General features: G+C 40.2%; 1 protein-coding gene across 2 annotated transcripts in view; it reads left to right on the top strand.

The window, feature by feature from the left end:
• The window catches only part of CARMIL1 (capping protein regulator and myosin 1 linker 1), a 135,162-nt gene that overhangs the window by 59,598 nt on the left and 60,519 nt on the right, over positions 1-15,045 (top strand). Inside the window, exons 4-13 of one of the 2 annotated variants that reach the window (XM_028737553.2) lie at positions 816-875; positions 3,384-3,505; positions 4,803-4,900; positions 5,283-5,353; positions 5,514-5,587; positions 8,312-8,387; positions 9,638-9,726; positions 10,444-10,538; positions 12,415-12,501; positions 14,348-14,451. In XM_028737553.2, coding sequence (XP_028593386.2) covers positions 816-875; positions 3,384-3,505; positions 4,803-4,900; positions 5,283-5,353; positions 5,514-5,587; positions 8,312-8,387; positions 9,638-9,726; positions 10,444-10,538; positions 12,415-12,501; positions 14,348-14,451 — 876 coding nt within the window. Of the gene's footprint in view, positions 1-815; positions 876-3,383; positions 3,510-4,802; positions 4,901-5,282; positions 5,354-5,513; positions 5,588-8,311; positions 8,388-9,637; positions 9,727-10,443; positions 10,539-12,414; positions 12,502-14,347; positions 14,452-15,045 lie in introns of those variants that run through there. The other variant, XM_077933226.1, reaches the window with a different exon arrangement.

Below are 15,045 nucleotides of genomic sequence, written 5' to 3'. Positions count from 1 at the left end.
CTTTCCCCCCAAAAAGAAAAGCTGAGCCACACAGAAACATACGATCAATGCAAATTTGTTCTTTCAATCTGCAAATTAATATACTTGCAGCAAGTTTTCTGCTGAGGCATGGAGGAGAGATGCTGTTTCCCCTCCCCTCTTTGCTGTAAGATAGAAACTGTATCCCTTTTTAAAGGAATAAACACTCAACGCTGTTCATAAATAAACTTTGAACTTGCTTAACCAGTGCTTGCAATGAACAAATCTGGTTTAACAAATTAGTTCAAAAATCTTAGAACTATGCATGAAAGTAGTTCCCATAATTTCAAAGTTAACTAATTGTGAATTAAATTCATTTGGGGTAGAACTCCGAATGATTCATTATCAAGTTCATCTTCAGGCTCATTATCTTGCATGTGTTTTGCTCCCTAGACTAGTGGTCCCCAGCTGGGGGTTTGTGTAGCCCACCCAGGGGTTCCATGGAACCATTCACATAACAAAAACTACAACAGAGATATCAAAAAATTTCAAAAGTAGGGGGTCCATGGCTTGGTTCTTGGAAAACCCACCATACTTAGCTAACTAGAAAGCTCCTTAGATGAGTTGAGCCTTTAAGCTTAAAGTTCATAACTACCCTATTACTGTGCTGGCTGGGGCTGATGGGCATTGTAGTCCAAAACAATGGGAGGGCACTAGCTAAGGACATGTGCTTTATTAATGGATACTTGGCTGGGCGCTCATTCTATGTAGAATAGTTTAATCTTTGCTTGTTGCTTCTTATGCTTTTACTGCTGTGTTTCGATAGAAAGCGAAGTAATTTTCTGTTTGAATTACAGCTAGAACTAACTTTCAGCTACTTGGAAATCCAAGGAATCACCTGCAATAAACCAGGCCAGGTGAATATTTCAGTTATGAATGTATTTAACGATGCAGTAATCCTATATAGCCGATTAGAAAAGTTCTAATTAGGCAGCTGTGCTCCCCCACCCCCACTTTCCAATGCTAATTTAGGTGAAACCAATGGAGAAAGAAATGTGCATGGAATACCAGCCTTGTCTGAATTATGTTGGTAATAGCTTATTACCGATTGGTGTTCCTCTGCTGACATAAGTGGAGGTTTCCAGCAGAGCCTTTTGCTGATGGAATAGGAATTGAAGCAATCTTGGGCTGTTCACTTCCCCTACCATATGTTCCAAAAATCTGCTCCAGAGGGTTCTGGGATCTTTTGGAGAACAGCATGAGGAAGGGAAGGGAAGATTATGGTGGGCAGGCAGGGGGTAGGGAATTGCAAAGATTGCCTTGATTGCTATTATACTAGAAGGACTCTTAGGACTAAAGCGTCTTCTGTCAGCAAAGGGACACCAATTGGATTCTTTATTTGCAAGCAGGTGTAGATACTGAATTGGGGGCAGGGGATGAGTTTGTAACTTGGAGTACAATAAATCAGATTGACTTGGCTTTGTACTGAATGTATGCTTGCTTTCATACAAGATTTATTTTTTTTGGGGGGGGGGATCCAATGTCACTTCATTCCTTCTTGGTAAAAATAAAATATTAAAAAAAATGTTGTTTGTGAAAGCAGAATCTGAAAGTATTCCAGAAGGAGGAGGCAGGAATTTATTTATTTATTTAATTGAATATATATATATACCACCCTATACACGGAGGTCTCAACTTAGTCTGCAACTTGCAAAGCTTTCATGTAAAAATCCATGTGTTTACATTCCCTTACATCCTTTTTCCGTATGTGTTACCCTCTCAAAGAAAAGCATTGAGTCAGTTCAGATGTAATATATCTAAATGTGGTTTGACTGATGAGCCTAAGCCTCAGACACCCACACTTCCTTCATCACACACACACACACACACACACACACACACACACACTCTCTCTTCCCTCCCTGACTTCTTGCTTCATAGCAAATCATAGTTTGCTATGACATTTCTGGGCAAACCCAAGATTTTTACAAACCATAAACAGGATACCAAATTATGGTTTCTATTTATGGTGGTCTGCCATGTTCAGAGACGTAACAGCAGACTAGGTTTGTCTCAAACCAGGAAGTCGGGAGGGGATCCATAGTGTACAAAGGAAGCAGGGAATATTCAAGTTTCAGACCCTACACACAACTGTCACTTGTCAGTATGTTTAAGTGTGGCATAGGATTAATTAGTAGAGAAGATGGAGTGTATCACTCTTCGAATATCTCTCTTGAAAGTGCTAGGACCATATTTCACTTGATATATTGGAGTGCCTACAGCCACACATACAAAAGTCAAAATTGGATTACATATGCGCCAAACAATTTGATTCTAAAGTGGCCTATATAAATCCAATTGTTTACTTTTTTTTAGTAGTCTCTTTTTAAAAGTAAAGCTTGTCACCAGTTTTTTCTGTGCCTGTACATCAGATTGGCATAGTTTAGCACTTTTGACCTGGAGGTTGAACAAACATACACACACATACACACGTTTCACATGTGATCCCATCACCACAAGTGGGAAGATATCAGTTGTGGTGATCTCTGCACATTCTTCTCTCCCAAGAGAATGGTGCAGTGATGTGCTGATACAGCCCCATTCCCAAATCCTCTGTGATGTGTTATCACTTAGAAAAAGATGTGGGAGACTGACAAAGTAGTTTGGTTGTGCTCAAGTCCTGCTTGTGGGTGTCCAATGGGCATCTGGTTGGCCACAGTGAGAACAGGATGCTAGATTGAATAGACTTGAATGGGCTTTGGTCTGATGTACCAGGGCCATTCTTGTGTTAGTTCCTTGCTAGGTTTGTAAGATGGGACACAGGTGGCGCTGTGGGTTAAACCACAGAGCCTAGGGCTTGCCCATCAGAAGGTTGGCGGTTCGAATCCCCGTAATGGGGTGAGCTCCCGTTGCTCAATCCCTGCTCCTGCCAACCTAGCAGTTTGAAAGCACGCCACAAAAAGTGCAAGTAGATTAATAGGTACCGCTCCGGTGGGAAGGTAAACGGCATTTCCGTTGCTCTGGTTCGCCAGAAGTGGCTTAGTCATGCTGGCCACATGACCCGGAAGCTGTACGCCGGCTCCCTCGGCCAATAAAGCGAGATGAGCGCCCCAACCCCAGAGTCGGCCACGACTGAACCTAATGGTCGGGATCCCTTTACCTTTACCATTAGGTTTGTAAGATGGCCAGGTGGTAACCACCACAGTCAAGACTTTTTGATCTGATAACACCAACAGTATTGTTACAGTGCTGTTTTGGCATGAATATGCGGCTTTATTGGTTGATGAAGCAAACACATTTCTAGGAACATAGATTATTACTTGGATTGATTGTTTTTTACAGTAGTGTTATTAGATTTTCATCATAATATTTATTATTGAAATGATATACACAAGAAACATTATTTTTCCTACTTCATTATGCAGCTGATTGTAGAAACTGAAAAATGCAACATTTCTATGAAGTTGACTTCATCTGAAGATGTGCATGAAGTTTTGGCACATGTTGGAACATGCCTTAGGAGGATATTCCCTGGTCTGTCTCCTGTGTAGGTACTCATTGGGAAAACTGTAGCATATATTTGATATTCAATTAGTCAGCCAGATTCTCTTTATATTTGTGTATGTGTATGTGTATGTGTATGTGTATGTGTGACCCCATCAGGGTTCAGACATCCATGGCTTGAAGTGGGTTTCAGCTTATGATTTGGAGACAAAAAGTGCAGTTTTAGCAGTGACCATAGTTTGCCCACTTTGGATACCACTCCAGTCTATGGTTACTGTGGACAAGCCTGCAGCATATACCTGATCGATAAATCATCACCAACAGTTTTTGTGACTGTTACCTACTTTCCAAGTTGCTGTGATCACAGGAATTGCAGAGAATTACTTCTGTAATCACTTGGTTGACACAATATACTTGACTGAGGACACTTCTCACATGGTTCAGTGTGTGGGTTGAACCAGCCCTTTGACCTAGCAGAGAGGTGTTCAACAACCACTTCACTCCAGGAAAGCTCTGATTGTTGCAAGTACCAATGTAATAAATCTGAAGTGTGATTAATTGGGGGGGGGAGAGAAACCAAAAGCTTAACTTCTTCAATTTACCCTTCTCTGCACTTATGTAGATAAGTATAATAAATAAAGTAGCTGAAGGAGCACCTCTTTCCATCCCTCCTGTGTTTTAACTTTCCCATGAGGCCATATTCCATATGCTTTCCTTATGTAATCACAGTAGGGAAAGGCTTTCTCTGTGATGGTGCCCTGGCTGTGGAATGCCCTCCCATAAAGGAGTATGCCTGCTTTCTATTTTGCAATCTTTTCAGTACCGAGTTAAGATGTTTTTATGTACCCAAGTGTTTGAATTTGCATAATCCCTCAGTCTGCTTTGTCGTCTGTTGTATTTTATTATGGTTATTTGTTTTATTTACCCACCCTTCCTCCCAGAGGAGACCAGGGCATTTACACATCTCTCTGTGCGTGTGTGTGTCTCTCTGTGTGTGAGGTTTAAAAACTGTTAAAAAAATATAAAAACAATGAAACACATTAAAACATGTAATCAATCATGTGCCTCAATAATTGTGGTTTATTGTATCAGGTTTTAATTAACTTATTATTTATATAGTTGTAATTATTATGGAGGATGGCGTAGAAATGTTTTAAATTTATAGAAGGCTGAATTCAGCTACTTGGTTATGTTAGCAGAATCCAGAGCAACACATGGAAATGCTTGCACTGGCAGAACAATCTCCTTAGCACTACATACATTGAATTCCACCCAAATATGGGTAGGCTACATTTTCACCTGTGTTCTAATTCAGATGTGCATTTTCCTCTTGCATGCAGAAGGATAATGAAAAAAGTAATTATGGAGCCGCCAGAAAGACTGGCTAATCTCCAGACATTGTGGGACAGCCAAACCGTGGCAGAGTTAGGACCATGTGGTGAGTGTGCCTGTTTTTTTTAGACTGAAATGTACAAAAGTATAATCGCCAGTGCTGGGAAACAGTATTCTATTTATGGTAGGCTTAATTCTATTTCTAGGAGAGGCTTGGCTTTTTGGTAAAGGTATAATTAGCTCTAAGGTATAGTTAGAGTAGAGTGCCGTTGCGACTGGCTTGGGAAGGTGCTATTTTTGTACGTCATTGTGCCCTGCTGTACATTACAGGCAACGTGGTCTAGACTCAGCTAGCTTCATATTGTGCCTGCAGCATGTTTGTGCTCAGAGGAGAGGAAAATATACCAAGTCTTTAAGATATGTGCATCAGCTTGAAGTACCAATTCCCAAAGGAGACAAATGGTTTGTGTTGCTTCTTTTGTTTCTAGGAGGTTTTTCTCAAATGTATGCGTGTGTTTGTGACTGGCTTGGTTTTCCGTATAGGGAAGAAGTTCAGTGGGTAAGTACAGACATCTCATTGGCAGAGTTTTATTTTCACCTAGCTGTGCAAAGGCAGAGGGGTTTTATTTATTTTATTTTATAAAAGCCCTAACCGAACCCAAACCTTTCTACCATCCCGGCTGTAAAATATATTTCGTTGTGCTTTTTCCCCCAACCAGGATGTTGATACAATTTATCTGACTCAAGATACCAGGGAGCTGAATTTACAAGATTTTAGTCATCTCGACCACAGGTAAGCACCCGAGACATTCCAAAAACTGTTCATGATCGAAAGCAATATGCCATGCTACTTTCACAGCACTCAGTATTGCATGCATCTGTAAACCTTACTTTTTCAGCATACTGTTGAAATGTAGAGCAATGCTTGGGTCTAGTGGTGACATTGTGAGCTTGCTGTGATGCCTCTATAAGGTTACCAGACGTCCCCGTTTCCCGGGGACAGTCCCCGGATTTACAAATCAGTCCCCTGACCAAATCCATCTATTTAGTAGGAAGTTGAAAAGTGTCCCCGGATTCATTGAAAAAAATCTGGTAACCTTACTATAATCATCTGCAGTGTTTGAGATGATGCAACTGCTGCTATGCTCCCACTTACTTGCTTGTACTTAAAGGGTGAAATTCACTACCACAGAAAACACACCCACATGGTGCTCCCTGCAGCTCAGTGGCTATGCCCTGCCTCCCTGGCTGGAGGCAGCTCACTTCTGAATACCAGTTGATGGAAACCACAGAAGGAGTTGTCAGGTCTTGTGTGCAGGCTTCCCTTAGGCAGCGAGTTGGCTGCTGGTCTAAATGGTCCATTGGCCTGCTCCAGAAAGCTGTTCTTATGTTCAGACTGCAGGCTACTGTTTATTTGTTCTTGGGGCAGTTAATATGTCTGTATCTGTGGCACAGTTAGGATACTGGCATTAGATTATGATAAAAAAAATGTATATGGTGTTTGATGTTGTACGTCTGGTCAGCATTTCAGTGCCTAGGAAATAATTGCAAACTGGAAGAATATCATGCAATTCAGGACTGTGGTGCAGAAATCTTTTCACAAGTTAGCCATGCGTGCAAAGTTAGCTTTGTGGGGGGTTTAAAACTGTATGTCAGCCTGTTGTCAGCACGCGGCACACTCAAGGAAGTCTCACTGGGAAAATCTTTAGGCATACCTAAGGCAGCTCTTTGGATTCTAGTCATAGTGGCCATGATCAGACACCAGTTCATACTGGCTGAGGGTGCTCATGACCCTTTGTCATCTCATTATGCACAAACCATAATTTGCCTGATTGGGGTGGCGGGAAACACAGCAAAGCTACAATTTGTTCAAACCAGGGAGGGAGGTATTGAAGGCAAGGAGAGACTGCATGAGCCCAAATCCTGTTCACAATGGCCATTCACTGTCACATCTGAAGTGAGCTAATGTATACCTTTCTCACATGTTTAGTTTTAGCTTTTAGTGTAAGCCAATACAAAATAAACCTTATTTCCTATTTGAAACTTATTTATTTATTTATTTATAAATAAGTTTATAGTTTGATATCCTGCCCTCCCTCCCGAAGGAGCCAGGAACCCTATACATTCTGTATTTTATAGCACATAATGTTGTTAATAGGCACAACACTGAACCGTTGTTTTACGTAGGGCATAGACCAAAACAACAACGAAACCTCCTACATGTGTTCAATCTGAAGTAACCATAGGATTACAGCCAAAACATATGCAGACTTACATGGGAGTAAGCACCACTGAACACACTGGACACTTACTTCTGAGTAGACATGTACAGGTTTGGGCTAGACATTTAGAGGAGATGTTGTATACATAAAAACATCTGTATCAGATAAAAAGATTGAGAGTAAAATATCAGGAAGAAAATAGGTGAAAATTTACTCTTAAAACAGGCCAGTTTTAGTACAAATCGTTTTCTTTCAGAGTAATTGCTTTATAGAGAACTAGAACTTTAAGGTCCTATTGTATGGATCAGGAATGTTAAATATCTATTTTGAGCTACCATACTAAAAGCTGCGGTAACACTTAATACGATTTTGCCGTAGTTAGTATGGAAGCATCTAACAGCATGCCTTTGTTGGTATTAATTTAATGGAGAAGCTGACAGAGGGACAGCATATCAAATTAAGGAGTCTAGGATTAAAGGAATGAATTTCATCTTAGGGTTTTACTTTTAAAATCCTTTACAATTAGAGGAGAGGCCGTGTGGAAAGTTTTATTATCTTTTCACAAGGCAGCAGTATCTTTAGAGTAAAAGGTGACTGGAAGAGATGCTTGTTGGATTCATTCAGTCATAGGATTATGTTAAATCATCTAGCTGCCTAAAAGCCTTTAGCACTCAATTATGATTACTACACTGATTAAATGTGACACAAGCTGATAAAAAACCAAATGCAATTCAGTAGCTGAAACCGCATTCTAAACAGGTGCTCACTTTTTAATGAATATAAAATGCCCAATCTAATATGCCCAGTCTGAAAAACCAGACTAAACAGAATTGTTTGCATTCCCTCTTACCACCTACTTTTTATTACAGATCTACACATTTACAAAGCTCTCTAAAATTGTAATTATTGCACGTTTCAGGTACTTTGGCTTGAAATACTAAAACATCACACACACACACACACACACACACACACACACACACACACAAACAAACAAAAGAGCAGGTATGATGCATATTCCAAAAACAAGCTTACATAATCAGTAAGTATTGCTAAAAAGAGAGAATATAATATTTACTAAAATAGAATGTTTGCAATACATATTCTGGTACTGGACAAAGACTTCCAACCTTTTTACTAGCCTATCAAGGGTCAATCCTTTCTGCATGTGAACGTAGCCTGTAAACCTGACAATTGCAGCTTCTCATAAAGATAAAACATTTTACCAAGTTGATTGCTCTCATGCATTGCTTATAATTTTCATTTTTCTCAATATGTGGTACTTTCCCCCCTAGGGATTTAATACCAATAGTTGCTGCCCTGGAATACAACCAGTGGTTTACAAAGCTTTCCTCCAAGGATCTAAAGTTAGTAAGTATTAGGGTGAAGGGTGACTATCTGGTTCATATAAAATAACTAGTGTTGTGGAATGTATGAAGGTGTGGCTATCCAAATGAAAAGAGGGATTTGCAGCTGTAAATGTTTTGCTTTATTTCTGCATGCAGTAGAATGTAGTGAAATTAAATATGCAAAGTTCACTTTCGAACACTGATGGAAGGAGAAATCCTATACACAAGAAGCTGGCATAAAGTAAGCAGTGTAAGGCAAACCAATGTATAGTTATTCTGTTTAGCATCTGGCTGAGCAAAGGGGAAATGCCCTTTTTCAGGGCTTAACATCCAACAGGCTCAGATCAGCCAGCTGGGTCCTTGCTGAGCCAAGGATTGAGGGAGTTGAGCCACCATAACCTGGTTATGCCATGAATCTCCTGGTTCATCCTGAAACATCTTAGATGCCTCAAGTTGTTTCAGGTGATGAAGAGGGACATGGGTTTCCCCCCTAAACAATCTATAAGTTAAGCAACCCTTTTGAGTGAAAGTTACCTTTCTTATTTGAAATTTGCAAAGTCAATGCACTAAAAATATATATAATCTAATTTGAAATCATTTGTGAGAGCTTAGCAATGGACGAATCTGCCAATTTTGGTTTCTCATTTTTCCAGTCTTCAGTTCACTTTCACATTAGTTTTAAAAGTCTGCATGGCTAATCATGAAAGCAGGTCCAGTGTTGATGTGGCAGAATGGATAAAGGCCCACTGAATTCACCAATCACACCCAACTCAGAAATTTCCTTTTAAATCTGTCACTTCATGATTCTAGGGCTTAGCTAACACATATTTATCTTTTTAAGAGGAGGTTTCCTTGAACCTTGGAGACCCCTTTAGTATTTTCCTTGAAGGGACAAAAAAATCTAGTAAAGAACAGTTGGCAAAAAATATTGTCATATCTCTTAGAGTTGCAATGACAGTTAAGTTTCCAGCTTCCAGTTGTTAACCATAGGCTCAGTAAAACCAATTATTTTCTATTTTCTACATGGTATGCGTATTCACACCTGAAATGTCCACCAATCCATGCCTTTCTGTGGGCTTCTGGCTTTGATGTGGACATTTTGTATGTGGTGATTCACTTAAGAGAACATTAGAGCCCCTCTGTGGAGCCCAACCACATTAAAATAGTTTCAGGCACTTGCTTTGGGTATGAAGGCAGGTTGTTATTTGCTGCATTCTCATACTGACTTGTTTTCATTGATATATCATATTACACCATTGTTGTCTTTGACAGTCTGCTGATGTTTGTGAGCAGATCCTAAGAGTGGTGAGCAGATCTAACAGACTGGAAGAGCTAGTACTGGAGAATGCAGGTCTTAGAACGTAAGTCCATTTTTTCTTTAAATAGCATAAGTATTTAGCAAATCCCGATATTGCTTTGAGTTTGAAATTGCAGTCCGATACACACTTACCTGAGAATAAGTCCTACTGAACTCTGTGGGGCCTGCTTCTTAGTAGGCATACCTAGAATTGCTAAAATGTACAAAATTGCACCTCTTACCTACCTAACACTGCAGTGCATGATAGGAGTGTAAATAAGATATGTGATGCTTCAAAATAAATATTTAGGGTTTGCAGGAGAAACCACCCAGACCTAGAAAATTGTTGCTTTGTGAGAATAGGTATGACTTAGAGTAACTTTGCACAAATTCTCTTACTGTATTATGTAATTTTTCTCTCATAGAGGCAGATATGCAAAAAGAAATACCACATCTTTTTTTTTTTAGTAAGCCCACTAATGTGTATTACATTGTCCAATAAATATGGCATCTTTCCTTCCCTTGCATGCTTGTGCCTTTGCATGGCTAGTTAAGCGCTACACGCAGAAGCTAAGCCTAATGCATAACCCAGTGTATAGGCAAAGCCACCCTTAATGTAAAAGAGAATTGGTACATAGTGGCAGTGTTGTACACAGCTTCCCTAATTCTATGCTCATTCTTTTTAAGTAGTCATTTCATATTAAGCTTTTAAATATGGTGTGATGCAACTTTGCAAGCCTTAATATAATCCTCTGTTTTGTGGTTGTTGTTTTTCTTAAAGAGATTTTGCACAGAAACTGGCCAATGCCCTATCCCATAATCCCAACTCAGGACTTCATACAATTAACCTTGCTGGCAACCCCCTGGAGGACAGAGGTACTGTAGCACTTAAATTTTCTCCATTCCTAATACACACCCAATAAGAGGATTAGTGTGGTTTCATTCAGCTTTTGTCTGAACAATACAACATTTTGTCGGATGTCATTGCTTCGTAAATACCCTTTGTTCACAAATGTCTGAAGATCTAGTCACTGTCCCTTTAAACTGCAAGTCATGTTTAGTAGTTATAGTGGTCATAAATTTAATTAAGCCTAGCTTTGTTCTGATTTCACAAAAATTGCTGGCATTTAAGTAAAAAACAATAGCGGGTAATTAGTTTGGAACTGAGGTAGGAATTAATAGGCCACAAATGTTGTATTTTTCAAAGTCTTTAGAATTACCATAATATTCACCCTAGGGAGAAGTGTTACTGTTTTGAGTAAATAATACATTTGTATCTGGTAATATGAGCTTAAATATTAGCATTTCATACAATTTGGGCGAAAGAGGAGGTCCTTTCTGTCATTGGTATAGTAAGCATCTAGAGCAGCCAGTCAGGACAGAAATAATGAATGATAAGCTTATCACTGTTCCGCATAACACTGAATCATGTTTCAATCCCAGGGATTCAGTTCCAGTTCTAGGAAGTGTCAGTTAAGTAATTTGGTGGGCTTGGATACTTGCCCATCATCTGGTTTCCTGTTCCTTCCTTAAATCTAAATATTTAAAACCTCGTTTGCACATTATCAAAGGGTAGGAATTCTCATTAACTTTCTCACATATTCCACATACATATTAGCGTGCACTCTTTTTGTTAAAAATACTCATTTAATATAGGAAATTGCTCTGATCTTCTCCTCTGGGATAAAAGAGACGCCGAAATGTATTTTATTTTTACCGTTAATGTATTCCCAGTAAGTGCACTTAGGGTCATTTCTTGATGGTATATCTGCAGTACAAATCCATCATATTTGTATCAGTTTAACTTTTTTTAACGGTCAGGGGTACCTTTACCTTTACCTAACTTTTTTATGGTTTCACCCCAAATAATTTTGAAGATTCTAGTCAGTGTGCAGAATGTTTTGTTGCAAACCTTTAGCCCATCCCAAACTACAGCTCCCAGGGTAGCCTTAGGGGAGGAAAGTGATTATTCTGATAATTACAGTGAAGCGTAGGTGTATCGTAATTAATGGCTAAGGCATCATTATATACCTTTTGTCTGTGGATGTGCAAGGCACTTCCCTTCTTTCTCCACTTAGCCTTATAGTAGCCATGCAAAATAGAAGTCTGTTCCATTTTGTAAAAACAACTTGCCAGAAGCCAAACTATGTGTCACGGGAATAGGGGTTGCTTGTGTGTAACCTTCTAGCTGTTCCAAACTGCTTAGGATTGTGGTGTGTCTTCCCTGACTGAGCAGCTTGGGTGCTGCTGCTGCTCAGTCGCTCGACGAATCCGTGAGTGGGCGTTTTCTAAATTTCCTCCAGCATAGAAGCTCCTTGACCGTTACTCTCCGCCTCCCCTCTCTGCGCGAAACCCTTCTGCGCAGAGTGGGCGTGCCCAGGGGCGGCCCTCCACTCTCTTCACTGCCTTCAGTGCCAGAGTCTCGGAGCCTCTCCTCCAAGATGCTTTCCCTCTCTTCCTCCTTCCTGGTGTCCCCTGGACATTCTTCCCCAGATGACGTTCTCTCTCTACCCTTACTAGTTCCTTCTCCTGCAGAGTCGGGAAGCACCCCCTCTCTCCTCTGCTCCGATGTCAGTTCCCTGACACTATGCATTACTGTATGTGCAGTGCTTTGAACCTAGCTTTTGAGGTCCAGACATACTGTTGTGTCAACTGGACCACACTGTACGTCAATATTGAAACATAAATATTTACGATGTAAGCACCTCCCCATTTCTAGTGTGAGTCTTTTTTGTCTTTCGTTCTTCTGCAGGTGTGTCCTCACTAAGTATTCAGTTTGCCAAACTACCAAAGGGGCTGACACAATTAAATCTATCAAAAACCTCATTATCGCCTAAAGGTATGTTCAATTAAATGTACAAGTCATTATGACACATTAGCTTTTGTTTTCCCTTCTGTTATCTGAGTGCTTTCTCCAGTTCAGAACTTTTCTTTCATGATCAGGCAGGCAAAATAGAGCCGGAAATGTTTTGCAACACACTATGAGCTGTTGCCCCTTTGGATGTTGTAATCTAGACCATCAGGATTAATTGAGCTCCAGTTCAGTAGCAGTTGCCATCACAAGCACTGCAGAAATACACAGGTAGAGTTGCAGTGAGTTTGCTCAGCACAGTGTATGATTTGCATGGCAAGTAGAATAATAGAACTGTAGAGTTGGAAGGGACCTCAAGGGTCCGCTAGTCCAGCCCCCTGCAATGCAGGAATCCCAACTAAAGCATCCATGGCAGATGGCCACCCAACCTCTGCTTAAAAGGGTGGTGCAGGTGGAGAAAAGTGGAGGATGTGTCTCAATGGCAGGTCAAGGCAGATGAAGGAACTGCAGTTGCACAGGAAACCTTAGTCAATGTTGTGTTTGCCGTTTTCAAGGATTTCTTTCTGCACGTTCTGTTTAGAATCAGGTACAGGAAGCTTCCAAGCACCACACCTTAAACTATAATCACTATACTAGGTCAGCCCTTCAGTGTTCTTACAAAGATGCAAGCAAACTCAAATAGCACTCCTAACAAAAACAAATTCTTTTGAGCTCTTATGTCTGTCTCTGTATGTGAGATCCTCCTCTTACAAAAACCCGTGATTTCCCCTCTCTCTGTGTGTGTCTCTAAAAAGCCCCTTCAATCTTGTCTCTTAAAGCTTTGTGGCTTTCTGCCTAGCTTATCTTCTAAAACATTCGCTTGGCTTAAGGACAACACTTCATTGCTTTAGCCATGGTTGGGAAATTTAATCGGAAGCCTAAAGGCTGAATTTTATTACAATTAAAGATTAGATGCAGAAACTGGTTGTGCTTATCACCTGTAAATTCATCCCAGGAGAATACCGAAGTGGGTTTCTTCTCCCTTAGCCTGGCCCTCCACACACTTTTCAAGCACATGCATGCTTGCTCTTGAGTTCCTTATTTGTGCTCCTTTTCATGGTTAATTGCAATGCATGTTTGGTTTAAACCTTGCAGCTTCATTGTTGGTTGTCCTAGATCTGCTTTTTGGAGCACAGCAATTAAGAGGGTTGTGTTTTTTTTAATGCTTTTCTTAATAAATTATAGCATTGCGTGCTGTGATGTTTCATTTTTATTCCAATCTTCCTAATGCCCCCCGCCCCCGGCTGCCTCTAACTTGAAGCAGCCTTCATCTCTTATCAGATTCTGAAAACTTAATTCTTCTGCAGAATCTTCCCTGGATCACTGAAGCTTGACTTCCTCTGTACTGCCAGTTCATTCCCATCTAACTCCTTCCCATGCTACCTTTTAAAAACATTTCATTTAGCCTATAAGCCTGTTGAATACAGACTGGAGACCTTTGGTAGCCTGCACAGTACCTATCGCTCTTTTCTTTCTTTGTGAAATGGTTGATCCTATTTCAACAGGACTGTAACAATTCCATATAGCTGCCACATTTATGACCTTAAGAAAGGAAATGTTTATTTTCTGAGATCAGCCTCCCACAGACTTTTGCATGACTTGTTTTTTTTTCATCTTCTATATGTACCAAGCTTCCACTGAATATGATCAGCATGTGGGAAGCACAGTCTCACCAGCAGTGCTGTTATCTTAAATATTCATTGCTGTTCATGTTCTTTTGATGAGGTGCAGAACAGGAAATCATTAAATGTTTCATAGAAACTGTATATTTGCAAAGTGTATGTTAATACTTTACTGAGCACGACAAAGGCAAATGTTGACCATTTTGTTGCAGGGGTAAACAGCCTTTCTCAATCACTGAGTGCCAACCAGCTCTTAGCTACCACGCTGACCCACCTTGATCTCTCAGGGAACGTTCTTCGGGGTGATGATCTTTCAGTAGGTGCTACTTTTTTCTACTTCCTAAACAAATCTGTTGTGTTAAAGCAATCAGTGAAGTAAATACCAGTGAAGGCAGCATCGCAAGAGAATTGGAAATAGTAGAAAGCACATTCATTTTCCCAAGTTGCCTAATTTTAGACAGTTTGCCAATCAAATGTGTCATCTGAACCACCTGTTAGTTCCGATCCTAGATCTGCATAACAATCTATAGGGACTAAAGGAATAATCCCCTGAGGTTGTCAGCCATCTTCCATTATTTTCCTTAACCTGTGAAGAAAGCAACATAGCAAGCACCTAACCTATGGCTCAGGTTGTTGTGGAAGATAATATGGGCTGGTTCACCTATCATAGTAAACCATAGTAAATGGCTTACCATGAATGAGCAGATCACTTTGGCTTTGTTCTTCCATGAGCAAGAGAACCCTTGGTTTAGCATCACGTCTGAACCAGATATCATGCTTTATTTCACCAGTGGTGGATCTTACGTTCTCAAATTTTAGTGGCACCTCCAACGAAAGAAGAAGAATGGATACAAAAATTTATGTACTATGCAGAAATGGCTAAACTTGCCGGAAAAATAAGAAATCAAGA

Source organism: Podarcis muralis, chromosome 8, assembly GCF_964188315.1.
Source record: "Podarcis muralis chromosome 8, rPodMur119.hap1.1, whole genome shotgun sequence".
NCBI lineage: Eukaryota > Metazoa > Chordata > Lepidosauria > Squamata > Lacertidae > Podarcis > Podarcis muralis.
Note: the sequence above shows the minus strand (reverse complement) of the source record. Positions and strands in the feature narration are given on the sequence as shown.